The sequence below is a fragment of the Lepidochelys kempii genome, chromosome 5, assembly GCF_965140265.1.
Source record: "Lepidochelys kempii isolate rLepKem1 chromosome 5, rLepKem1.hap2, whole genome shotgun sequence".
Lineage (NCBI taxonomy): Eukaryota > Metazoa > Chordata > Testudines > Cheloniidae > Lepidochelys > Lepidochelys kempii.
The window spans coordinates 35,850,814-35,877,846 of record NC_133260.1 but is presented as its reverse complement, the minus strand read 5'-3'; the positions used below and the strand labels follow the sequence as shown (position 1 = coordinate 35,877,846).

Here is a 27,033-nt window from a genome sequence, read left to right as displayed (position 1 = left end):
AGAAGGTATCATTACAGTCCCACCCAAAGATTTTGCCTAAGGTTTCTTCTGAATTTCACGTTAACCAAACTGTTCACTTTCCAGGTTTTTTTTTTTTTTTTTCTTTAGCCACATCAATTTATGTAGGAGTCTCTTTCATACACTAGATGTTAAGGGGGCGTTAGTCTTTTACTTGGACATTCAGGAAGATCCATAGACTTAGTCTGTTGCAGAGAGGTCTAAGGGAGCATCTGTCTCCACTCAGAAATTTCTAAATGGATCTCTCATTATTGCCTGTTTATGGTTTCATTGAGGCATCACCTCCTCATAGATTTGATTATGCACTCTTCTAGATCAATCTAGTCTGCAGCCCTATTCCAGTTGCTGAAATGTACAAGGCTGCAACGTAGCCCTCAGTGCACACGTTTTCCGACCATTGTGCCTTAGGTCATGCTGCAAGATCAGATGCTGCAGCAGGCAACACAGTTCTTTCTTCAGTGATAGACTGATCCAAAACTCCCACCTCCTTAAGGGGTTACTTCTAGGGAGTCACCTAAAGTGGAGCATCCACAGGGACACTTTTCTCAAAGAAGGAGAGGTTATATGCTTTCTGCAGCAACTGGAATTCTTTGGGATGTATGTCCATGTGGGTGCTCCACAGCCAACCCTCCTCCCTTCTTCTCTGGAGCTGCCTCTGTGGGGCTTTGCAGTAGAGAAAGTGCTGAGGATGGTTCACCCGCGCAGCCTTATGTAGCCTCAGTATAGGGCACAAAGATGGGTAGAGCACATGCAGAAGCTGAATGGGCACTGCTACCAAAAATCTCCAATCAAAGGTGCAGGAGGTCATGCGCACCTAAAGTGGAACACACATCTCAAAGAACTACAGTTACTGCACAGGGTGATTTATTTCATTGTACTCAGGTGGAGGGGTTAATTTCTTTTCCTCTGAGGAATTTCAGCCAGAAGACTAAACCACTGATGAGCACTTTGAGAGGTCTTCTGTCAGGTGTTCTACTGGTCTTACTCTGAACTCTCAGGGTGTTAATACTGTGCATGATAAACTGTTAGCCACTTTTGTTGCCATGTGAGGGATTTGCTATGACAAATGTGACTGAAAGTTATAATAGTAGGATATTATAGTCATAGGGTAGATGTGACTTTTATTTATCTGGAGGTTCTGGGCCTGTTATCTGATAATTCTGAGGATTGTATTTCCAGGATGAAATACAAATTTGTTTAATTTTGTTTGCCACTGCTACAGTATGAATATTAAAATGTGTGTGTGACAATTCTGAGGCACTTTTATAGAAAGGTCTTTACCTACTACAACATTTCTAAATCTTAACTAAAACACGTACACAATATGTAGTGTAAAGTTTGGATTAGTGTGAGTTTTTAGAATGGCCACATTAATCACAGTGGCAAAGCTTATGAGTGAGTTATGAAGAGCCATCTTAAACAAGCATGAATAAAACCTTTATAGCTCTTCACATTGATCTTTCTCTGCATGTATATGACATAAATCTTGTTTTCTGGTAATTTTTTAATATCTCTGCTTGTAAAAACTTGTATACTACCATGAGTCTATTGTGCAGACTTTAGAGGGAGAAAATGTTTAGATTTTTTGTTTGCCAATTTCTGTGTAAAATTCTAAAAATAGCTTTTATGGAAAACTGTGGTGTCATGATTTAAGGTCAAATGTATCCTAAATCAGCATGACTAAACCCTAAATACTTTACATCATTGGGAACAGGGTGATTCCTAGCTCTTAAACTGGATGAATGAGGGGTTCATAACATGGATGGCTTGCAGTATATTGTACAGTAAGGTTGTGAATGGGCCAGAGCAAATATTCCTACCTCTGAAGCTGGGATCAGAATAATCTTAACCAGTGGGAGGGGGAACTGCATGTATGAGAAGGCAGGGGTGGGATTTCTGCAGTAGGTGTTTTTCGAATATTACAACGAAAAATGTGAATTACTTAAACACTACTCAGAAATTTTGGAATAATAAAAATAATCCTGCATGAGATGGATTATAATACAAGTGAAGTGCAAAATACATACACCTGTTCATATGGACATCATGACCCTGTATGTATATATTCTGCACCAAAAAAAATATATTAATTCCACTCTGATTGAGAAATGAAGCTCCTAGAAGTCAAAGAATGCAGAGTTGACTGAAGTTTCAGGGCTTGATTCAGTGCTGTGCTAAATCAATAATCCAAGGCACAGGGCTCCTAGTGTTAAAGTCTACTCAAAAGAGGATTGTAGTGGTACAAGGGTTTAACTGATCTTGCTGGATGGCTAGTAACATTTTTCAAGACCTCTTTTTTACCTTTGCAGGTTCCTCCTGAAGATACAGCTTCACACAGAACTTCATTCACTGTTCAGTCCCTTAAGCCTTATACAAAGTATGTGTTTTCACTTCGTTGTATGAAGAAAGATGGGTTGGGCTACTGGAGTGACTGGAGTAAAGAAAAGAGTGGGGTCACATCTGAAGCTAGTAAGTAGTATTTGATATTAATGTTTATTTTTCTAAGGAGTTAACTATTGTGATACTCCAAAATACATGCAGATGTCTGGCTGTGGTTGCCTGAAATGTTACCCCTTTTAGCAGGTGTTGATCTTGTTGGGAAAGATTTAAGTGTGTTCTGCTGACTTGGGTCACATGACTAATTACCCCTTGTGGCCAGTGACTCTCAAGAATGGTGGGAATAGCTTTATTGAGGGGATCTAGGATGTGGGCTGAGTAGTAGGCGTAAGGTGGTAACCCTAGTGGGAGCCAAGCCAGGGGAAAAGGCTTGAGTTGAACTCTATCTTCGTTTGCTTGTTAATAAAGCCAAACCCTAAGAACCGGGTCAGGTTGGTTTTTTTTTAACAATACAGTATTAAATGCAATGCAGTGCAATACAATGCAGTATAAAGGTGCAGTTAAAGCAGCACTTTGGTGCTATCCTTTTTGTGTTAATAGTCTGGAAGTACCTTAGTTTTGGTAGATGTTACAGTTTGACTTGCGTGGAATTTTTAGCAGAGGGTAATTATCCATGAGCAATCTTCTCTTTGAGAGGGAGTGTAGTGGATGTAAGTTTATAATGCTTAAAGTGCATTCCACCTTCAAGCTAGTTACACTTACCTGATTTTTAAGGGTTAAAAGAAAGCAAATATGTATAATTTGACATACTATTGTCCAGGAATACTGGCAGCAGTCTTGCTAGTTGATGGGAAATAATAGGCTCCTTTTCCACATTCGCTGCTGTAATGGTACAGTGGGGATTGAAAAACTCTCTCTTGCTCACCTCATTCACTTGTCGCTCCTCTGTGCTAATTGGTCTGATACTAGCAGTGACATGAATGCAATATGTGTTGGTGGTTCCCAATGGAACCAAATCTCTGCTTCTTCCATAAGAAGGTTGAATGATCATGGTGGTCCCTTCTGACCTTAAAGTCTATGAATGGCAATATTTGTGTGGTATTTTTTAATGATCAAAGGTCTGTGCTCCACTTTTTCCAGAAACTTTCCAAATTACTAACAGTTGCCCAAATGTTCACTTACAACATAATGTAAGGCACAGAAGAGGAAAAATCTCCTCCTGCCACCCACAAATTGTTTCCTCTTGGTTTTCGTTCCACTCCACAAGAGAGGCGGAAAGTGGCCGTTGTTGAGCCTCTACCTTGATGTTCTTGGAACCTTGGATAAAACCATAAAATGCAGCAAAGCTGCCAAAAGTTGTAAATCATGACTGGTCTGTGGGTCTTTTTATTAATCACTTTGATTTTTATTTTAAAACATTCGTAGGTGAGATTTCAGATTCCAAGGAATACAACTGCCAGGAGAAATAGTAAACAAAGATAATAGTCATATTTCTGTAGCGATAGTAACCCCTGTGTGGAAGGTCTTTTAAAAGATTGAGCGCATTCTCCTGTCTTATACACCAGGAGGATACTGGCTCTACTCTAAGAAAGCTCATGGTATTATTCCAGTTAACAATCTCTTTTTTTCTTTTGGGGGGAGGGGTAAGATGAGTGAACTAATATCTTCTATTAAACCAACTTCTGTTTGCCAGAACTTGGGAATGGGTGACGAGGGGAATCATTTGATGATTATCTGTTCTGTTCATTCCCTCTGAAACACCTGGCATTGGCCACTGTCAGAAAATACTGAGCTACATGGACCATTGGTCTGACCCAGTATGGCCGTTGTTATGTTCTGTGGGTGAGAGAGACAAGCTTTCAAGTTTACACAGAACTCTTCTTCAGGTCACCCACCTTGTGTGTGTCTCATATCCTGGGACCAACATGCCTATAACAACACTATATACAATCTTTTATTTTTAAAGTATTTTTTTTGTATCTGTATGGAAGGGTTCCCAAGGAAATTCTAAAACACAGCATCATCTAGCTTGGATACACTTTTTTTAAAGAGATGCAGGAGACTAATGATATGCTAAAGTATTATGATTTAAAACCAATGAAAAAATAATCTGTATCCCTCTTAAATTTTTTTTTTTTCATATCAGAACCATCTAAGGGACCACCTCTGTGGAGGAAGATTGACATATCTCATTCTCCAAACTCCTGGACTGTGCATCTGATATGGAAGGTAAGTAGTAGTACAAATGATTACCTGATTGCACAAGTCTTTAAGGCACAATAGAAAAAGTTTATAGGCACGCTTTAAAATCAGATTTATTTTTTGTGTGTGTGTGGAAGTGAAACAGTTTCTTCATCTCTAACAAAACTTAAATATGTAATCAAAATAGTCCATGTTTTATGATGCTCTATTGCGTTCTCTACACTTACGTTGTGTAACAAAAATAGTTTTTCCATTAATATTTACATGTGCATTGGAGTGTGGATAGAAAAAATAGCTATCATCTGTCTTACTGTATTGGAACTAAGTTAAATGATGTAAATATTAGGTATAACCAGTGAACAGAGTATTCTTTTTAGTTCAGGCATATTCTGACTCCCCGCCCACAGACCATAATTTGCCTGCTTACTGGAGTCAGTTTCTGTAAAATACAAGCTTTCATTAAAAAAGAAAAGTATCACCTTCCCAGTGTTACCCATGTCATAGCCTGAAACAACTGTGAGAGGTGTTATTTGACCTTCTGAATGTAACTGGTACATAAACTAAAGACCATGGTGTCACCTACAATACTCTCATCTGCAAGAGATTATCTTTCTTATTTGGACTAATCAGTCCAAATTTGAGAAACCTGGGGACAAGGTAGACCCAGAGTTCTTCTTTTTAACACTCATCTGTTGCTAGCTCTGTCTGGAAAAAGAAGGTGGGAAAAGCTCTTCGGTTACTCCATTATCTTCTCTATGTCACAACTACCTAACATCTGCAAAGGGGGTGTGTTCACTAGTCTCAACAAGAGGATTTAGAACTGAAATTTGCTGATTCCTTATCTCTATTTAGAGAACATATGTGGTGATGAAGGAGAAGTGGGAGGGTGCTCAGATGCTGAGAAGAGGGAATATTACAAATAATGTAGAGACAGAAGTGTCTTTTTTCCTTCTTTCTGACTAATAATAATACCTAGCTCATATATAGTACATTTAATGAAAACCTATTTAATGTCATTTTGCATTCCAATTAAAGCCTGAGGCCCAATCATGCAAGCCTTTTTCACATGTGTAAGGATTTTTGGTGAGAGAGTGCTTTATGGGATTGGACTCTTGGTTTCTGTTGTCACACTTTTTTCATAATTGAGTAGAAATATCACATGCACACAGCAGAAGAAATCAAACTTTTTAAGACTAAGTAAAGAAATTAATCTTTATTTTTGAAAGGCACGGGTGATAGAGGTCAACATCAATAAAACATGAAATAAAACTAAACCACTTTTTAACAGGAATTGGATCGTTCTGAAGCCAATGGAATAATCTTGAGATATGAAGTGACTGTCAGAGCAAGACCATCTCTGTCACGTCCACCTGAAAAATACAGTGTTAATAGCACAAACCTGACTTTAAATTTAACAAATGGAACATATGATGTGACAGTAACTGCTCATAACAGGATTGGTGGATCTCCCCCATCAGTTTTGCTTATTCCAGCAAGTAACTCAAAAGGTTAGTTTCTTTCTTGATTTTTAAGAAATCAAATGTATTTGTAATTATACAATCAGGAAAGTCTGCCAAATAAGAATTCTCAAAAAAAAAAAAAAAAAAAAAAGTAACTCTCTTGAGATATTATTTTTAATGAGTTAACTTAAGTCTCATAATTGCAATAGAAAACTGAGGGTCTTCCAGTATTATTTCTTTGTATTTAAACTACCACTATATTTATAAACTGTGAGAATAAATGTGAACACTCCTTGTTATAGGTCTCTTCCAACTGGGGATCCTCTGTCTCTTTCACAGCATGGCCACATCTTGATTGACCACAAATCAGTCTCCCTTCCCCATAGTGATTGTGCAGACTACTTCCTGCATAACATCCCCTGTGCTAACTGTCATAATATTAAATTATTTGTGTATTTTTAGCCATATGTAATGTGATAAGCTTTTTGTTTTTAGTGGAAAAGTTTAACCCAAGGGTCAGCAACCTTTCAGAAGTAGTGTGCTGAGTCTTCATTTATTCACTCTAATTTAGGGTTTCATGTGCGAGTAATACATTTTAATGTTTTTAGAAGGTCTCTATAAGTCTATAATATATAACTAAACTATTGTTGAACGTAAAGTAAATAAGGTTTTTAAAATGTTTAAGAAACTTCATTTAAATTTAAGTTAAAATGCTTAGCCCCCCGGACCGGTGGCCAGGACCCAAGCAGTGTGAATGCCACTGAAAATCAGCTCGCATGCCGCAGGTTGCCTACCCCTGGTTTAACCCTTCCATTTCATCCTCCACTCCCATCCATGCTGTTACTCTTTCTCTGATCGCCTTTCCACATCATTCTGTGCTACCTGATCACCTTTTCTCTGTGTATGCTACCCAGGCATTTTGTAATCTAATCTCTCTGTGCTTCCCTTATTTCCTTCCATTTACTGGTCACGCCAGTACCTGTTCCCTCTCCTCTTAATGTATCGGAATGCCCCCTAATAAAGGTAGCATGGCTGGTTCCTCCTTTTTCCAACCATTGAGATCTCCAGACTCTTCTTTCTATAGAAGAGCCTGGATGTCACCTGTACAAGCAGCTAGAAATGTGGAGCCAGCATCATGTTACCTGCCAGTTCTCTCCACACCATCAGTAAGGTAAGGTGCAGTCTCTAGACCACTGTTTGAAAACCACTTCTTTAAATTAAAGGTAATGGTTTGAGCAAACTGAAAGGTAATGGTTGGAGCAAAACATCTGCGTTTTCTATTCTTCTGCTGCTGTTGTACAGCATTAGGGAAAAGGATCTGATTATCTTCCTCTGAAAGTCACACGAATATTAGCTCGGGTTCTTAGTGGAGGAGGGACATAAGGAAGAAAAATAATTTTCCCAACCTTGTGATCCTAGCTTTTTAGGAAAAAGACACTGCTGTCTCTGCATTATTTGTAATATTCCCTCTTCTCAACTACCTTATAACATGGGGTTACTTACTAGTTGATATTTGAAAAGTGCTTGTGAATATGGGGAAGTGCAGAATGCTAAATTGTGTTCTTATCCTACCAAGAAATTGCAGATTAATTTTGGTCTCTAATGAATGTTCAGAAAAACATTGATTTCTCAATGTCTTCTCTCATACGTCCATAGAATCGTAGAAATGTAGGACTGGAAGGGACCTTGATAGGTCATCTAGTCCAGTCCCCTGCACTGATGCAGGACTAAGTATTATCTAGATGAGTGGTTCTCAAATTTACTTGATTGGTTCTTTCTTTGTGTCTGTAGTTGTTTAACCTCCCCCTCCCACAAGTACTTGTCCTGCCACCCAGCTCTGAAGGCAGAATGCAGAGCAGTGGCTGCTGACCAGGCGCCCAGCTCAGAAGGCAGCGCCGCACCAGCAGCAGCCCAGAAGTAAGGGTGGGAGTGTGAAAAGTGATATCACTTTTCACAGCAGATTTAGCACCCCGTTGTCACCTTTACTTCTATGCTGCTGCTGCTGCCCTGGGGCTGACAGCCAGAGCCCCGCCACCTCCAGCTTGAGGGATTGGGCAGGAGAAGGAAGGAGAGCCCTCCTGAGCCTGGGTTGCCTCCTTTGAGGGAATGTGGGAGGGAGAAGGAGAGCCCAGCAGGGCTCCAGGTGTGCACAGCCCTTCTGCAGGAGCCCCAGCCACTCGGGCCTAATGGCCAGAGCTCTTTTGAAAAAAAAAAAAAAAAAAAAAGCCACACACACCTTGACACATTCCCACACCTGCCTTTGGAGGCCTGCCCCATTGTTTGAGAACCTCTGATCTCGATCATCTCAGGCAGCTATTTGTCTAACCTGTTCTTTAAAACCTCCAATGACAGAGATTCCACAACCTCAGTAGGGAATTTGTTCCAGTGCTTAACTACCCTTATAGATAGGCAGTTTTTCTTAATGTTTAATCTAAATCTCCCTTGCTGCAATTTAAGCCCATTACTGCTTGTTCTGGCCTCATTGGATAAGGAAAACAATTTACCACCCTCCTCTTTTCAAATATGTAAAAGGTCATTATAGACTGTTATCGTGTCCCCCTCACACTTCCCTTTCTGACTAAAGAAACACAGTTTTTTCAATCTTTCCTCAAAGCTCATGTTTTCTAGACTTTTAATCACTTTAATCACTCTCCTGTGGACTTTCTCCAATTAGTCTACATTTTTCCCAAAGTGTGGTGTCCAGAATTGGACACAGTACCCCAGTTGAGGGTGTATCTGTGCTGAGCTGAGTGGAAGAACTACTTCTCAAATCTTGCTTACAACACCCCAGCTAATGCATCCCAGAATGATGTTTGCTTTTATTGCAACAGTATTACATTGTTGACTCATATTTAGTTTGTGATCCACTATAACCCTCAGATCCTTTTCCGCAGTACTGATTCCATATGCAGTCATTTCCCATTTTCTGTCTGTACAGTTGATTATTGTTAGGGGGCTTATTCCTTCACCCACTTACTTCCCTGGTCCTTCTCACATGAACAGAGAGCAACAATACCCGAAGTCCAAAGGTGCAAACAATTCGATGTTTATTGGGGTGAACTTCCAGCAAGCATGATTCCAGTTTCCTTCCTTAGTATCCTCCTTCCCAGCTCTGACACCACAGAGCCTTACACCTGTGTCCCTGTTCCGATTCCTGCCCTTAGCCAAGCATGATTCCAACTTCCTTACTCCCATTCCCTGTTCCCATTTCCCCCTTTAGCAAAACATGATTCCAATTTTCTTACCCCCGTTCCCTGTTCCCATCTCCCCCTTTAGCAAAACATGATTCCAATTTTCTTACCCCCATTCCCTGTTCCCATCTCACACACCCACATGCCCACCCCCACCCACACCCCGTCACTTCCTCATTGACTACAGATTATATAGTAAAACTTGAGTTCTGCTTAGCTATACCTTAACCAATCATTTTCCTGAAATTTAACTAACCAATCCTAACATATTGTAACATGATTATGTAACCAATTATATCCCACCACCTCAATTAGTTTACACCCAGCAAAATTAATTATACAGCAGACAGGAACAATCACAGAACCAGACAGAGATTATACAGACAAACAACAGCAAAGTGGGAACTATAATGACAAAACAATACAGAAGTGAGGATTTCACATCCCAGCTATTGATAAGTGAGTTCTTGCCAGACAGGATGCTATCAAACTAAGTTTCCTTTTACATTTTCTAGGCACTTCCCTTTCTCTGGAGGTGATAGGAATACAATCCTGTCCTGATAGTGCCTAACAGCCCAATAGCACCTTATTTCAATGTGACTAGTTTGGAATGTGAGGATGTGACCGTTCGCTTCCCAGCTTATGGCTGCCTCTGCTGCTTAGCCAAAGGCCTTAGCCTAAGAACAGGGCCTCAGACTGTCACAGTAAGAGAAGGCCCTTACACCAGCAGACAGTGATTTTGATTCTTTCTTTTATACCTCTATCACTAGCCAAGTGATAAGAATACACCTAAATTCTTAGAGTATAGGCCTTTACAGACAGGCCTGAATATCTATATCCTAACAATTATGCCTTCCTAAATGTAGTACTTTGCCTTTGTCCTTATTGAATTTCATCTTATTTATTTAGACCATTTCTCCAGTTTGTCAAGATCATTTTAAATTCTAATCTTCTCCTCCAGAGCTCTTGCTACCCCTATCTTGGTATCATCTGCAAACTTTATAACTGTACTCTCTGTGCCATTATCCAAATCATTTATGAAGATATTGAACAGAACTAGACCTAGGAAGATCCCTGTGGGGCCCCATTTGATATGCCCTTCGAGCTTGACTGTGAACCATTGATACTATTCTGTGTATGCTTTTCTAACCAGTTTTGCATTCACCCTATAGAAGGTTCATCTAGGCTATATTTCCCTAGTTTGCTCATGAGAAGGTCTTGTGAGGCGGTATCAAAAGCCTTATCCAAAGTCAAGATACATCACACCTATTGCTTCCCCATATCCACAAGGCTTGTTACCCTGTCAAAGAAAGCTATTTGCTTGATTTGACACAATTTGTTCTTGACCAATCCATGTCGACTGATACTTAATCACGTTATTATCTTCTAGGTACTTACAAATTGTTTGATTATTTGCTCCATTATCTTTCTGAGTACTAAAGTTAAGCAGATAGGTCCATAATTTCCTGGGTTGTCCTTATTCCCCTTTTTATAGATAGGTACTGTATTTGTCCTTTTCCAGTCCTTTAGGATCTCTCCACTCCATGAGTTGTCAAAGATAATTACTAGTGGCTCAAACATCTCTTCAGCCAGTTCCTTAAGATGTATTTAGTATTCCTCTAAGATGTATTTAGTCCAGACCTGCTAACTTGGACATGTAACTTGTCTAAGTAATTCTTAACTTGTTCTTTCCCTGTTTTTTAAGCCTCCGTTTCTACCCTATTTACCCTGATGTTCACTGTGTTAGTCATCTGATCAATTTGGTGAAAACTGAAGCAAAAAAGGCATGTAACACTTTGACCATTGCTGCGTTTTCTGTTATTTTCTCCTCCTCATTGAGTAATTTACCTGGAGTCCTGCATCTTCCTCCTGCTTCTAGTGTATTTGTAAAATGTTTTCTTCTTACCATTTTTGTCCCTAGCTAGTTTAATCTCTTTTTTTTTTGCTTTGGCCTTTCTAATTTTGTTCGTATATGCTTGTTTTTTATTATATTCATCCTTTGTGATTTGATCTAGTTTCCACTTTTTGTACAACTTCTTTGAGTTTCAGGTCATTGAAGATATCCTGGTTAAACCAGGGTGGTCTCTTGCCATACTTCCTAAGCATCAGGATAGCTTGCTCTTGTGCCCTTAATAAAGTCTCTCTGCCCACTCTCCTGAGCCTTTTTTTCCCCCATTTTAGACTTGCTTCCCACGGGATCTTATCTCTCAGTTCTGAGTTCTGCTAAAGTTTGCCTTCTTGAAATACCATTATCTTTATTTCTGCTGTTTTCCCTCCTATCATTCCTTAGAATAACAGATTCTTTCATTTCATGATCATTTTCACTCAAGCTGCCTTCTGCCTTCAAATTCTCAACCAGTTCCTCCCTATTTATCAGAATCAAATCTAGAACAGTCTCTCCTCTGGTTGCTTTCTCCATCTTCTGTAATAAAAAGTTGTCTCCAAAAAGTGTATTCCAAGAACTTGATAATCTGTGCCCTACTGTATTATTTTCCCTACAGATGTCTGGGTAGTTGAAGTCCCCCATCACCACCAAGTCCTGTGCTTTGAATGGTTTTGTTAGTTTAAAAACCACCTCTTCTTTCTGGTTAAGTGGTCTATAGTAGACCTCTACTATGACATCAGCCTTGTTTTTTACCCCTTTTATCCTTAGGTGGAGACTTTCAACAGGTCTGACTCCCACTTCTATCTCAATCTTAGTGCAAGTGTATACATCTTTGATATACAAGGCAACACCTCCTCCCTTCATTCCCTGCCTGTCCTTTCTGAACAAGCTATACCTTTTTATACCAATATTCCAGTCATGTAAATTGACCCACCAAGTCTCTGTGATGCCACTTATGTCATAATTGTGATTATTCACTAGTATTTCTAGTTCTTCCTGCTGATTCTCCATACTACTTGCATTAGTATACAGACGTCTAAGATGTTAATTAGATTTCCTCTCTCTATTCCCTCTTCTCTCTCCCTTGTCCCTGCTGTGATTGCCCATGTTCCTGCCAGATTCCGACCCTACCCCCAAGTGTCCATGTTCTGGACTTACCTGTTGGCTTTTGTCTCCTGCCCCTGTCAAACCTAGTTTAAAGCCCACCTTATTAGGTTAGCCAGTCTGTATCCGAAGATACTCTTCCCTTTCCTTAGCACGTAGAACCCCATCTCTGCTCAGCAGTCCTCCTTAGAACAGCATCCCACGACCAACGAAGCTGAAGCCCTCCTGGCAACACCATCCACACAGCCATGCATTCAACTCCAGGATGTCTTTGCCTGGGTCCCTACCTTTGGCTGGAAGGATCAATGAGAACACCACCTGCACCCCCCAGCTCCCTCACCCTCATTCCCAGAACCCTGTAGTCGTTTCTGATCTTCTCAGGATCATACCTTGCAGTATCATTAGTGCCCACTTGAATGAGCTGGACAGGGTAATGTAGGGCCACATGATCCTCTGCAATCCTTCTGTAATGTTTCAGATATGGGCCCCTGACAGAACATCTCCTGGGATGCCAGGTCAGATGGCTGATGAATGCCTCCATCTCCCTTTGAAAGGGAATCACAGACCCACCACCCTTCATTTCCTCTGGGGAGTGATGGCCACGATCCTTCCAGCCTGGTTCATACATAGCTTCTCCTCCTTCACCTTTTGGGGGAGACTTTGTTGCCAGGGCACCATACCAATTTTTCACTCTATGGATGGTGGGCTGGGAGCAGAAGTGGAGCGCTGCCTGCTGTTAGAAGTAGCCAATAGCCAGGTTCCTCCCTGTGAAGGAGCTGTTTCCTCCTCCCTTGGTGGTGATACTGCAGTCCTCTCCAGCTGGATTGCTTTCTCAACCATGGAGGTCTCCATATGCATATTTTCAATGAATTCCTCATGTGCACAGATGCTCCTCAGCCTAGCCACCATTTCCTGTAGCTCTCCTATCTGCCTCCTAAGAGAGTCTACCAGTAGGCACGTCTCTCACTAGATGGTCTCCTCAGCCTGTGAGGAGACCAGGAAATGCAAGCCACAGTCTCTGCAAATCCATACCAGGACCTGGGTAGAGGAATCCATTGTTGGATTCTTTGTCTGGACAGAGGTGCAGGTGGAGGAGTCAGGAGCAGTGTTGGTATTAGCAATGTGTGCCTTTTCAAACCATGGTGATTTTATTTTTTCTTCCTCTCAAACTCCCCTGTCTGCACCCCCCTGTTCACTAGCTCCCATTGGTCGCTTAGCATCTGGCTTTTAAGCCCATCTCTCCTAGGTCAACCGACCCCTCTCATTAACACACAAGAGAAGGGTGATCAGGGTAACACACAAGGATCAAAGGACAGGAGGCTAGAGCCTTAATAGTGAACAGTCAGCTAGCAGCTTAGTAGGCCTCTCGCTCCTACTCCCACATAGTCTTCCCAAATACAAAATCACCAACAGACTACACTGTAAGCTTTAAGCAAGCCAAAAGAAAAACCAAACAGACAAACAAGCTCACTCACCCCCAAGAGTTAGTGCTTGCTCCTTAGAATCATAGAATCATAGAATATCAGGGTTGGAAGGGACCCCAGAAGGTCATCTAGTCCAACCCCCTGCTCAAAGCAGGACCAATTCCCAGTTAAATCATCCCAGCCAGGGCTTTGTCAAGCCTGACCTTAAAAACCTCTAAGGAAGGAGATTCTACCACCTCCCTAGGTAACGCATTCCAGTGTTTCACCACCCTCTTAGTGAAAAAGTTTTTCCTAATATCCAATCTAAACCTCCCCCACTGCAACTTGAGACCATTACTCCTCGTTCTGTCATCTGCTACCATTGAGAACAGTCTAGAGCCATCCTCTTTGGAACCCCCTTTCAGGTAGTTGAAAGCAGCTATCAAATCCCCCCTCATTCTTCTCTTCTGCAGACTAAACAATCCCAGCTCCCTCAGCCTCTCCTCATAACTCATGTGTTCCAGTCCCCTAATCATTTTTGTTGCCCTTCGCTGGACTCTCTCCAATTTATCCACATCCTTCTTGAAGTGTGGGGCCCAAAACTGGACACAGTACTCCAGATGAGGCCTCACCAATGTCGAATAGAGGGGAACGATCACGTCCCTCGATCTGCTCGCTATGCCCCTCCTTCTTCAGGAGGGGATTTCCTTTTCTCCCTCTCCCCTGTTTGCTGCTCCCTGTTCATATGTTACAGAATTGCATCAAAATGGCTTTCTATACCCACTAAACCTTTCTCATGTTGAAATTTTGATGGTTTAATTTACTTTAGAGCAAGAGTAACTATGATTCCACAGAATAGCAAGTTCAGGTGCGTTTGTGCTAGGAGAGAGCTATCTAATGAAGATGTTCTGTATTAATGGAATCTCATTCCTTTTTTCTCATTCTAGCTTCTGTGAAAGATATTAAAGCATATCCCAAAGATGGCAAGCTTTGGGTAGAGTGGACGGCTCCTGACAATAGTGTTGTTAAATATGTGATTGAATGGTGCATGGTGTCTGACAGCTCGGACTGCACCACAGAATGGCAGCAGGAACTTGGTACTTCTCAAGGCACATTTTTAAAAGGTATATTTAGCAAACAATATCATATTTAAAAATATTGTACCTATTATTATAGACCTTTCAAGACCTTTCAAACCCAATAAGGTTTCTAGAATAGTCAAAACCTATCATCCTTCATACATTTTGGAAGTTTTCAGTGGCTCTTTTGCAACAGACTCACTTTGTGAATAAAAAGGATCTGGAAGAAATGCATACTCTTATAAAACAGAGAGCTAACCAGTAAGAAATAGAAAATGTGCTGAATTGTAAACAGCATGCTGCCGCTGGTGGCTAATGCTCAGTGGGTATCTGCTACAGGACATAAGTGCCAGGTGGATCTTTTGCAGGCATTTAAACTGCTGAAAAACCTCAATTTTTTTTTTAAAACAAGTTAAAAATTACCACATGATAATATGAATGTTGGTATAATCTTGTGTACTGGCAACTCAGAATAAAACTGCGTATAAATCCTTGGGTTTGAAACAATTCAAGAAGGGAACTGTAGCTTTGAAAGGCACACCATCAGATTAAGACTTGACAAAAAAACAATGTTATATTATCTGGTATTATTAAATAACGAAAGAACTTTAAAATCTAATTTGTCCACTGTCTGTTCTCGTTGTTTTACTCTGGCAATTCAGTTCGCTTGGACAGTGAAACTAGACTTGGTATCCAGACTTGGTATCACCTCCAGGTTCTCAGTGATAGCACAATCCTTGTACAGCAGCACAATCCTGTACACAACAATTGCAGGGAAATAGCTTGTGCTTCTTTTTATAAATTCATTGAAATACATTTTGTTTCATTAACTTTAAAATTTTGGACCTGAACTATCTAATTGATCCTCTAACTAGTCTCTTTTTGAATGATTGATGGGCAATACTTCAGAAAAAGAAATTCAACTGTGTTTCCAGGTGTAAGGTACATTGATAAACTGTTTAGCAAAACTGAAGTAAAAGAACTAAATATTTCATTTTAACTGAAATCTTTACTAAAACAATGTTTTTTCTTATAATTTTTGAATTAGGAGATATAAAGCCATTCAAGTGTTATTTGATAACTGTTTATCCATTGTATACTAATGGTCAAGGAAATGGACAATCTACAAAGGCATATCTTCAGCAAAGCAGTAAGTACAAAATACACATCTTATTTCAATTGACCTTTCTTGCTAACATAATATAGTCATAGAAGTGGGAGAGAGACCGACTAGGTCATGTCGCCCATCTCCATGCACATGCAGCAGTTTCCCCTATTGTACACTTCTTATATTAATGGCTTTATCCCGTCTGTAATTTTCAAATGACTTTGCTGCCTTCCTTGGGGAAACAGTTCCCCTGTCTTTAATATCAGGAGGTATTTCCTGATATTCAGCTTAAACTTTCCCTTTCTTAACTTCATTCCAGTGTTTCTTGTAATACCCACACATTGCCCTAAAAGGTTTTCCTCAGCATTTCCACTCTTCATGTTGTACTCCCATTATTCCTTAGGCAAGTTACATTGTCTCATTCATTATACATCATTCTCTCCAGTTTCCTAATAATTTTGGTGATCTGAATCTGAGCTCCCTTCAATTTATCGATATCTTTCTAGTAATAAGGTGTCCAGAACGAAAAGCAGTATTCCCACTAGAGCTGTATAGAGGGGGGCTTTCACGTGCTTGCTGCGTGACATACCTTTGCATATACAACTATCAATTGCATTGATCTTCTTCCTTGGCACACCAGTGGTAAATTCATGTCCAAACTTGTCTATTATTGGTCCTAAACCTATCAGCTTCCCATATTTTTCTCTCCCCCGTTAATCCCTGTATGGATTTTTGGATCACTCTTTCACAGATATTAGTTTGCACTTGTCCACAGTGAATGCTTTCTACCCACGTTTCTGTTCTTATCTCTAGATCCTTGTGGTTTCTTTCACCATTTCTCTTTACTTGCAACTAATAGCAATAGTCTTCAAATTTCATTAAAGCATTTACCACCTCCTAGAACTTTAAAGATGATAAATAAAATCTCTCCTAGCAGATCCTTTTGATACTTCACACATTCGTGCATCAGATGAACTCAGATTTGTGTGAAGTGTGGTTAAACAGAAGACATTATACTTTTTCCATGCTTATTTGAATTGAGTGTAAAACTTCATGAGACATTATCAACAAATGTTTTATTACTGAAGTACAAATATCAGCCATTTTCCTTGTACCCATTCCATAACAAAAAAGGTACTAAGTTTCTTTGGCAAGATCTACTTGTGTTTAAATTGTCTCAGAAGTTAAGTGAGACAATTCCCATTCTCCCCTCTTCCACCCCATATTTTTAGTGTGTTGTTTTTTGCAAAGGATAGAAGTTAAAATTATTATGCTGCTATTGCCAAGATCTTTCCTCTTTAATTTTGTTTTAAGATTAGTATTATCCTTGCATCTATCAAACATCTGGTACTTCCCCGATCTTCTAAAGTTCATCAGTTGAACAAAGTTTCTATACCAATCCACTTTGTCTGGATCCACTGATTTGTTTGTGTTTTACATTTTCCAAGTAATCCCTTACTTGCTTTTTATAAGAATTATGTTAAGGTATTACTCATGTCCTAATTGTTCAAAATGTGTTGCTTTATTTTTCATGTAGAAGTCAGATTTTTAGAGGAATTTGCTGTACAAATATTTTTGTATTTTCTGGAAGTGAAATAACTGACTTTGCAGATAACATCTTCAAGATATTATTCCACTAAAATGTTTGAGCATGGTTTTATGTAGAGTTAAAATGTGTTGTGTATTAACATGCTGCTTTTCCTAACAGGACTATAATGTACTCTTAATTGTGGTCTCCTTTTATAGTGCCTGAAAAAGGACCCACTGTTCAGACAAAAAAAGTAGGAAAAGCTGAAGCCGTTTTAGTATGGAAACCTCTTGCAGTGGATGAGCAAAATGGGTTTATCAGATATTACACTATATTATACAGAACTATCAGTGGCAATGAAACAGGTAACAAAGGCCAGATAATACCAGTTTTTAGTATTAAAATGTATTTCTTTGAATATTAACTTTCTGAAATATTGAGTTACTGACTACTGCACAAAGCAAGATAGAGAATTTTTTTTTTTTTTTTTAAAGCGAGAAACCTTTTACAGAGAGAAAGTATACTTGATTCTGCATTGGATCCCCTGTAGCTTAGTTACATTTGAGAGCAGAAGTGTCCCTGATAAGAGTACCAAGTGTCTGGTTCAGAACATGTCATACAATGAGATTTAAGGAGCTCAATTTATTTAGTTTATCAAAGAAGATTGAGTGGTGACTTGATCCTAGTCTTTATTGTCTACATGTGGAAAAGACCTTTGGTACTAGAGAGCTATTTTATCCAGCAGACAAAGGTACAACAAAACTAAACACATTCAACGTGAAAATAAGTGCACACTTAACAGTAAGGATAATTAACCCTTGGAACAAAAGTGGTTTCTCCGTTGCCTTGAAGTCTTTAAATCATAACTGTATGTATTTCTAAAAGAAATGCTCTTGTTCAATCACAGATTATTGGGCTTTATACAGGAATTTCTAGGTAAGATTCGGTGGCATGTATTAAGCAGGAGGTCCCACTAAATGATCAGATAGCCTTAAAATCTATTAAATGGAGAGGGGTCAGTCACTATAGACCTACACTTGTTTAAATGTCTATTGAACCTTATGACATATAGGTAATTAGAAGACTTGTTATCCACAACATCACTACTAACCTCTCCAATTCTGTCTCATGATCTCTTTTATAGCTACTTATTATTAAGGCTGTGATTTAGTCACAGCAGTCACGGATTCCGTGACTTCTTCCGCTTCAGCTGTCAGCAGCTGAAGTCAGGGCTAGTGGCGGGACTGTGCACCCCTGTCCTGCAACTGGGGCTGGATGGCTGGAACCAAGACCCTGCAGGGTTGTGTGCCCCTGTCCAGCAGCTGCAGTCAGCTGCGGAGAGGGAGCTGTGCACTCCCTGTGGCTGCGCCCGCAGCTTCTACAAGGAGCTGCTGCTGGGACAGTGTGCCCCTGTCCTGCAGCTGCAACAGGGGCCGTGTATCCCCCTCGCAGCTTCCAAGGGCCATGCGCTCCTCCCACCCCTGTCCTGCAGCTGCGGCCAGCTCTGGAGCAGGGGCTGTGCTCCCTGCTGCGACTGCTGTATCTGGGACTGTCAGTTCCCCCTCCCCCACATGAAACCCCATTCCTCCCCCCTACTTAGTCCTGCGCCGGTTATTTTTAGTAAAGTCACGGACAGGTCACGGGCTCCGTGAATTTTTGTTTATTGCCCGTGACTTGTCCGTAACTTCTACTAAAAATAACTGTGACAAAATCTTAGCCTTACTTATTACATATTTTAATTTCTTTTCAGTGCCTTTACGGAAGATAAGATTTAATGATGGGAGTTAGGCATTTAGGCATACACACTTTTGCATGTGGAATATAGAAAATAATTTCAGTAATTTTTGTCTTTGAGTCCATTTTCAATACTATGGAAGAGTGTAACTTCCCATTAAATTATGTCTTGAGTACTTTGTTCCCGTACATATATATATAGTAGTGTTTTAGTCTAACATGTTTGTGGATATTAAACAGGTTGTACCAGATAACTGTATAAACCTTTCTCTTCTAGCTGTGAATGTGGACCCTTCCAAAACAGAATATACCCTCTCCTCCTTATCCAGTGACACTTTATACATGGTGAAGATGGAGGCACATACAGACGAAGGAGGCACAAGTGGTCCTGTATTTACATTTACTACACAAAAGTTTGGTAAGAAGTGATCAGATAAAATGTATAGGGACTCATTTTAAAACGGATTAGTCATGCAGTTGCTCTCTTATTTTATGCAAACAATTTTTGTTTCTTCTAGTAATGCCTAAGGCCCCAAACCTATACAGCTTCTTTGTACAATGAGTTCTACAGAAATATAGTAAAGGGCATTCTTCCCTAAATGTTCTGTGTTCGTAATTTAAAATAATATGTAACAAATGGGGTGCTGAGAAGGGGAGAGGATCACATAAGAGTAATGCAGGTATTTTTTTTCATAGACTAGCTGTGTGCACAGTTTTGTAGGTATAGTGTCGTTTTCTATTGCAGGCAGATGGTTGGATCTGTGACTTAAATGTCAAGTACTGCTTTCTTAGGTGCTTTAAATATGTTATGAACTCTTCTAAACTGCAATTGAAGATTCTCCCCAAATATCACAGACTCACTTCACTGCTATATTGCTCTATGTTCCTATAATGAGAAGGTGCTAAAAGTGGGATTTCTTTGTTACCCCTACTCATGTAAGTTCATAGTTCTTGTAAAGTATGCAGGGATGATACAATAAGCAAAATTAGCTAAGAATGTTGGCTATAAAAAGACTCACTGAGACTTTAAAGATAACAAAACAGATCATATTTCAGTTCAATTCTACTAGGGTATAATCTTGTAAGCTTTATGGCTCATGACAAGACAACACTGTATGTACTAGTCTGTTTTTTCCTTTTGGAATGATTGTCAGAGAAAGTTCTGCTGAGCACCTTTTCCAAAAACTAAAGTTGCTTTTTTTCCCTTTTTTAGGAAAAGGAGAAATAGAAGCCATAGTTGTACCTGTGTGTCTGGCATTCCTGTTGTCCATCCTTCTGGGAGTATTGTTCTGCTTTAACAAACGGGACTTGTAAGTACATATAGCATGTATTTCTATCACATTTTACTATATGTGAGCATGACAGTAATATTTCACTGTAATTTACGTATCATGGGCCTGAGTCTCATCTCTCACTGATTTATATCTGTGAGAAACTCCTTTGAAGTAAGTAAAGCTGCACCATATTAAAACAGGTTTGGGAGGAGGGCAGGAATTGGTTCCGTGTTCCTCTTCGAGATATGGAGACTTTTGCTATAACAACGCTGTAACAATACTTCAAAGAGCTCTTTTTAAAACGATTGTTCAAGCCTATTAACTGAATGTGATAGGAAATTCTTGCTTTTCCTTGCTAGTTCTTGATTTTCAGTATAAACTGAAATTTTTGATTGCCTGAGTTTCATATAGTTAATACACCATTAAGGAATTCTTTACATCCCACCAAAAAAACCTATTTTTCACAGTCTGTGTAATAAAATGAGTTAAATAACGTAAGCCAGCTTTTTTTGAATGGGGAGGCAAAGGCACCACACCACTAGAAGATGTCTCCCTCTCTCTTCGTTGTAGCTTTTTCTGTCCTGTCTTTTATCTCTTTCAAAAACTCTGCTCCAAGTAGTAGCTGCTGGGATAGACACTGATTTTCTGAGTTCCCTGGGGGTGCTTGACTCCCCATCCAATTCCAGGCCCCACCCCGCTCCCACCCCACCTCTTCATGCCCTGTTCTGCCCCCTCTCTCAAGCACACCCCGCCCTCATTTCGCCTCTTTCTGCCCCCATTCCTCCCTCTCCCCCCCCCAGCGCCTCCTGCCTGCTGCTGAACAGCTGATCCTTGGTGGGCGGGAGGCGCTGCGGGTAAGGGAGAGGAGCTGATCAGTGGAGCCTGCCAGTGGGTGCTGAGCACCCACTTTTTTTTTTTTCCTGTGGGTGCTCCAGCCCCAGAGCACCCGCAGAGTCAGCGCCTATGGCTGCTGGCACGTTGCCTTTGGCTGGGGAAATATATAAACTGTCTCTATGCCTGGTCACTTGGCTAAAGAGTACCCTGCAGATATCCCCAACAAAATTAAATGTTCATAATGGGGATCTACCAATCTACCTTTACTTGTCCCTCCTAGAGCTGCCTCTCAATGGGCCTTAGCTGAAAGACTATCTGGCAATGCCTGTTAACTAAAACTATTTACTTGTCAGGGCATATTCTCTTCCCTTTCTTTAGCAAAGAGGTTTAAACAGCTAGGAGCAGCCATCACATTGTATTCTATAACTGTTTTAATATTTGATGGTCTTTACAAATTACTGGGTTTTGATAGCTGGTTATGTTTAAGGAGCTTGTCGCTATTTCATCAGGAAAAATGTCATGAACCAGTTTCAGTTGGATTGTCTTTAAATGTGTGTGCATTTTTTCTATATTTTTTTCTATTTATTTATATTTTTAATTGCAAAGTCTGTCTAGACATTTGTGACGCTCCTCACCATGGCATCAGAGCATCTCTGTCCGCATGGTCCATATATGTGTTCTAAAAAAAAGAAAAGAGAAAAAAACAGAGCCAAAGATATTTACTTTTTCCAGTATATTGAGTAATGCTCATCCAGTGAGTTTTAACTGTCACTTTGTGCCTTCAAAAGTGCTATAGATTTATTTTATGACCTCTCCCAAACCCCCTACTATTCTGTTTTGCTTTTATTTCATCTTATTTTATGTGGGTTGGGGAGCCCCGAATAGAAATGTCACAAAACTAGGCTATAAAGCCAATCTTCTCAACTTGCCGTGAAATGAAGTGGCAGTGAGCATGAAGCATTCTAGGTATGACTTTGCAAATGAGCACATCAGACGTCAAATGTGACAGGACAAAATCGGCATCTGTAACACTTCTGTCAAATATTTTAAAAGACCAGTAATTGTACATTAAGAATATAAAGCACAACTGTAACCATGTTTGCAAGTTTTGAGGGTTCAAGAAATGTATTTTCCGTTCTTTTTTTTTTTTCATCCTCTTGTAGAATTAAAAAGCATATCTGGCCTAATGTTCCTGATCCTTCCAAAAGTAACATTGCTCAGTGGTCCCCTCAAACTCCAACTAAGGTAAGAGTGAATCTTTATGATAGTACATAAAAGACCTTAAGAATAAACTGACCAGTAGGAGCCCTCTAAATGGATATTCAAAGAGAACTTGGATTTTCAACCTGTTAATCCTGAGATATAGGAGGAAAATTTTATTTGAGTACCATCAATGTGTTCGGCATTAGGCAGATACGGTCCCTGTCACAAGCAGCTCACAACCTAAATTGGTTTCTGTTAATATGGGGCTAATTTTAAGTTTCGTAGGTTTAAGGTTCAGGGCTTGATTCTTCTCTCACTTCCCCAAATGTGTAAATCATGAGCAACTATGTGGAAATCAATAGAATTGTTAGAGAGTTGAGAATTGGAAATATAATGAAATATAAATACAAAGAGAGGGGTACAGCAGATATTCCCATCTGTATGTGGAGTTGGCAACAAGCTGGCATGCTACACAGTATTTTAGTGTGTAGTGGAGGAGGGGAAGGAGGGGGAATTCTGATCAAGAAACCAGGACAAACTCTAATGAAAATTCCTATGAGATATTTAATATGCAGGTAGAGGAGATAGCATTTCTGTTGTAAGGCGTTAATCTGAAATAATTCTGCAGGATGTAATGCATGGTGCTCAGTTTATTCTCAGTATCACAGAAAATTAAGGGTTTGGGTAGACCCTTCATGAAACTCTGGCTCCAGGGAGTCTGTGTACTTAAGACTTTGATACTTGGAAACGTAAACCACATTTTCCATCTTATGGCAAATACTCAAGAGGAACTGCCAAATTCTGCAGTGAGCAGAGCCTGTGGTAGTCTCAAAGTGCATAAAGAATAGAAAGTGAGACACCGTGACTCTTTTTCCCTCATAGGCAACACCTAACTTCTTTTTTTTCTTTTCTTTCAGCATAATTTTAGTTCCAAAGATCAGATGTATCCAGAAGGCAGCTTTACTGATGTAAGCGTGGTTGAAATAGAAGCAGATGACAAGAAGTCATTTTCAGAGCAAGATCTAAAACCCTTCAACTTGCTTAAAAAGGAAAAAAATACTTCAGAGGGGCATAGCAGTGGTATTGGAGGATCCTCATGCATGTCTTCTCCTAGGCAAAGTGTTTCTGACAGTGATGAGAGTGAATCTGCTCAAAACACTTCAAGCACTGTACAGTATTCAACTGTAGTACTCAATGGCTACAGAGACCAAATTCCTTCTGTTCAAGTCTTTTCAAGGTCGGAATCCACCCAGCCGCTGCTAGATTCAGAAGAGAAGCCAGAAGATAACCCAGGAGGAGGTGAAAGTGCAACTCCAAGGCAGCAGTATTTCAAACAAAATAGTAGTCAGGATGAAACCAGTACAGATGGGTCACATTTTGAAAGAGCAAAGCAAGTTACTCCTCCAATAAACGAGGAGGATCTTGTTGGACTTACACAACTACAGATATCAGATCACAGTTCACAGCCGTGTGGCTCTGGGCAAGAGAAAAATAAACCTGAATCTGCTTTGGCAGATGTATTAAGCCCAAGTACTGAGGGACAGATTCTGAGACTGGAAACGATGGGGATAAACACAGCAACAGTTGATGAGGTACCAAAAAGTTACATGCCACAAACTGTAAGGCAAGGGGGCTATATGCCCCAGTGAAAGGAGAGAGACTGGCTCTGTTAGGCCTTCACTAGTGCCTGATCCATTTCTTTTTCCCCTGTGTTTCTGATGAGTTAAGCTAAGTATTTTTATCTGATTTCAGATAAAAATATTCAGATTCATTTAGTGAAGAGAATTTGATGGAGGGTACATGAGTACTATATTTCATTGGGATATTTCCAGTCCAGAATTACTGGAGGTCCTCCTATAAGCACTACATAGATTCTCTTATTTGTCTGAATAATTGAACAGGCCTTTGTGCTGCCTTGCAGTTTGTTTGTCTTTGTAATGTCACATTTAAACTCGATGGATTGAAAGTAGCAAGTTTTATTTTGTTGCATAGGCGAAGGGGCATCTAAGAGAAAAATACGAGGAGCCTTCTGGCTGTGCATGATATCAAGATGCCTACTTTGGATAAGCTTGATTTAGACCAGAGTTTGTTCCTCCAAAGGGAAAAAATGAAAGTACAGTATTCTATATTTTTAAAAAGTTATCCAGTGACCAAACAATTTCGGCCCACCTTCATCCCTGACTAACTCTGTTGACTTCAGCGGAGATACAGAAGGGGTGAATTTGGCCAATATTTGTAATGCAATAGCATCAGACTAATGTCTCAAAGTATTTTAGGCCTCATATAAAGAACTGTAAAACAAAGGACTGAAGTACTTGTCACAAATTGCAATCAAAATGCTATCACTGTTTAACTCCCTATGAATGCTAGTGTAGTCATCAGTATTCTGCCCCCCCCATATATATATATATATATATATATATATATATACACACTCATCCGTATATAGAAACTAGACATAAAAACTACCGACCTTGTAATCTGAGCCAAATGCCTGGCAATTAAAGTTTCATATTTAGCATTAAAAACTTTGAAGGAAAATGTAGGTAAGAAAAACTCCCCTGTAGGCGAATTGAAGTGTTTATTTAAAAATGAATATCTGTTTATCTCAAATCACTGACTAACCATACCATATATCTTTGTTTTAGAATTTGCCCATTTACCATACAAGGTTTGGGCAGGGAAAGGCAAGAAGTAATAAAATGTAATATTCTAAAATGAATTAGCATGTGTAGGTTTAGCTTTTACAAATGGTTTAGAAAAAAAGTACTACTTCCTTTTTGCTGTGCTGCCAATACTGGGATTCTACGCTGTCCTTGCTACAGTGTAATGAGCTCACTGAAACCAAAAGTGGCATAAGGAAAACCATACCTTGCTGTCGCAAGTAAGGCTGATACTTCGAGAAAAATCTAGAACCGTGAACTTGGAAGTTAACAGGTAAAAACATCCTTCCATTTTTCATTATGAGCCTGTAAGCAAAATATCTAGATCCTGCTGCTACAATTCTTGACACCTACCTCTTTTCTATTCTTCTCCTTTCCAATTCTCTCATCCTAGAGAGGATACAGTTCCTGAAGACAACAATCCTTGATATCCTTTCTTATAGATCTTGTTACTCTGATAAAGAATTTTTTTTTAATTTTTCCCAGGTGCCATCCGATGAGCTTTACAACATTATCTTCTTGTAACTATATCTGAACCTAGTCCATTTAGTTTTTCAGTCTGGTATTAATAAGTCATGCTCGTCTCTAAATCTTTGATTCTCAGGTAATTCAGAAACACTACAGGCTGTGTTTGGAAAAATAAAACCTCATTTCATATTTAACAAAATAATTATTTTTTCACAAGATCTCTGTACATAAAGATTCATCTTCCTGTAGGTCCTCAAATGCAGTGGTTCCCAACTGTGGCCCGTATACCACTGGTCTGCGGAGTACTTGCTGGTGGGATGTGGAGAGCTATAGTTTTAACTTTGCTCATCTCCATCTGCTAACTCACGTTGAAGGGCAAGTTTAAATTTACCTAACTCTCCATGTAAGTAGTTGCTATCATTGCCACAGAGAAGTTACACAGTAATGTTAATGAGAGTGTTGACATGGTCCCTGAGACTCTCTTTAAGATGCATTCCACACTGTGGAAACTTTAAGAACATCTGTACTAGGATATCTGGAAAACCTTTTGTTTTATTCATTTAGTGCTGCAAAATTCCTTATCCTACTGACATGTTTCTCTCAGTAATAATGTATCATATCTTTGGTACCCAGAAATGTAAGGGTTGCAGTATTGGTGTTGCAGCACACTCTGGTTTTGTTTTTCAGAAACTCCTCCATAGCATTTCAGTTGGGTGGTCTGCCCATCTTGAATTTTTTTTCTGGGGACGAGGACCCAACAGCATCCAACAAGCCTTTAGAGCTCCCCAGATGATGTAAATCTGCAATATGAATCATAGTACTCCAAAGGCCAAACTGTACCCCTTTACTAGAATACATCTTTGTAGCACATAAATTAGAATTTAGGAACTAAATTCTTCTTCATCTGGTATGTGTAGAAGAATTGCCCATTTCAAAGGGTCCTGTGAAGCTTGCAATTGAAGTTGTATATTCTGTTTTGAGGGTTTCCCTAGGTAAAGTACATGTTGGCCAAAAAGATGGATCAGACGAACCCTGAAAGTATGTGTGTTAAGAGCCTCAGCATCCACATTCTCAGCATCCTTTGTGCTCTTGTCCCATTAACTTATACTGAGACTTAACCAATTAGGTTGCTGGTTTCTGACTTTCAACAAACACTAGTGTTTAGGTTTCAGAGTAGCAGCCGTGTTAGTCTGTGTTCGCAAAAGAAAAGGAGGACTTGTGGCACCTTAGAGACTAACAAGCTTTAAGCTTATGCTCAAATAAATTTGTTAGTCTCTAAGGTGCCACAAGTCCTCCTTTTCTTTTTACTAGCGTTTAGAGACCTGAGTGTCTTCAGATACAGTTTTAGGAGCTCTTTCCTCAAGCCAGTGATACAGGCTCTTTATTTCATAGCACATAAAGTGTTTTTGAAGGATGAGAGTGGATGACTATTTACTCTTAACATTGCAATCATGCTCTGATTTATGTAAATGGAAGCCATTTCAGACTCATTGTTTTAAATCCCAGATCACCTCCTGCCAAAATTAAATGTAATCTCAGAAG

At 39.7% G+C, this 27,033-nt stretch overlaps 1 protein-coding gene across 3 annotated transcripts in view; it reads left to right on the top strand.

Moving 5' to 3' along the window:
- IL6ST (interleukin 6 cytokine family signal transducer) overlaps window positions 1–26,681 on the top strand; it is a 60,706-nt gene extending 34,025 nt beyond the window's left edge. Inside the window, exons 7-16 of one of the 3 annotated variants that reach the window (XM_073343962.1) lie at window positions 2,328–2,487; window positions 4,502–4,584; window positions 5,846–6,065; window positions 14,548–14,724; window positions 15,728–15,829; window positions 17,534–17,680; window positions 19,327–19,467; window positions 20,263–20,359; window positions 22,321–22,402; window positions 23,278–26,681. In XM_073343962.1, the coding sequence (XP_073200063.1) occupies window positions 2,328–2,487; window positions 4,502–4,584; window positions 5,846–6,065; window positions 14,548–14,724; window positions 15,728–15,829; window positions 17,534–17,680; window positions 19,327–19,467; window positions 20,263–20,359; window positions 22,321–22,402; window positions 23,278–24,009 (1,941 nt within the window). In that variant the 3' untranslated portion in view covers window positions 24,010–26,681. Of the gene's footprint in view, window positions 1–2,327; window positions 2,488–4,501; window positions 4,585–5,845; window positions 6,066–14,547; window positions 14,725–15,727; window positions 15,830–17,533; window positions 17,681–19,326; window positions 19,468–20,262; window positions 20,360–22,320; window positions 22,403–23,277 lie in introns of those variants that run through there. The other 2 variants (XM_073343963.1, XM_073343964.1) reach the window with 2 other exon arrangements.
- The last annotated feature ends 352 nt before the right edge of the window (window positions 26,682–27,033 follow it).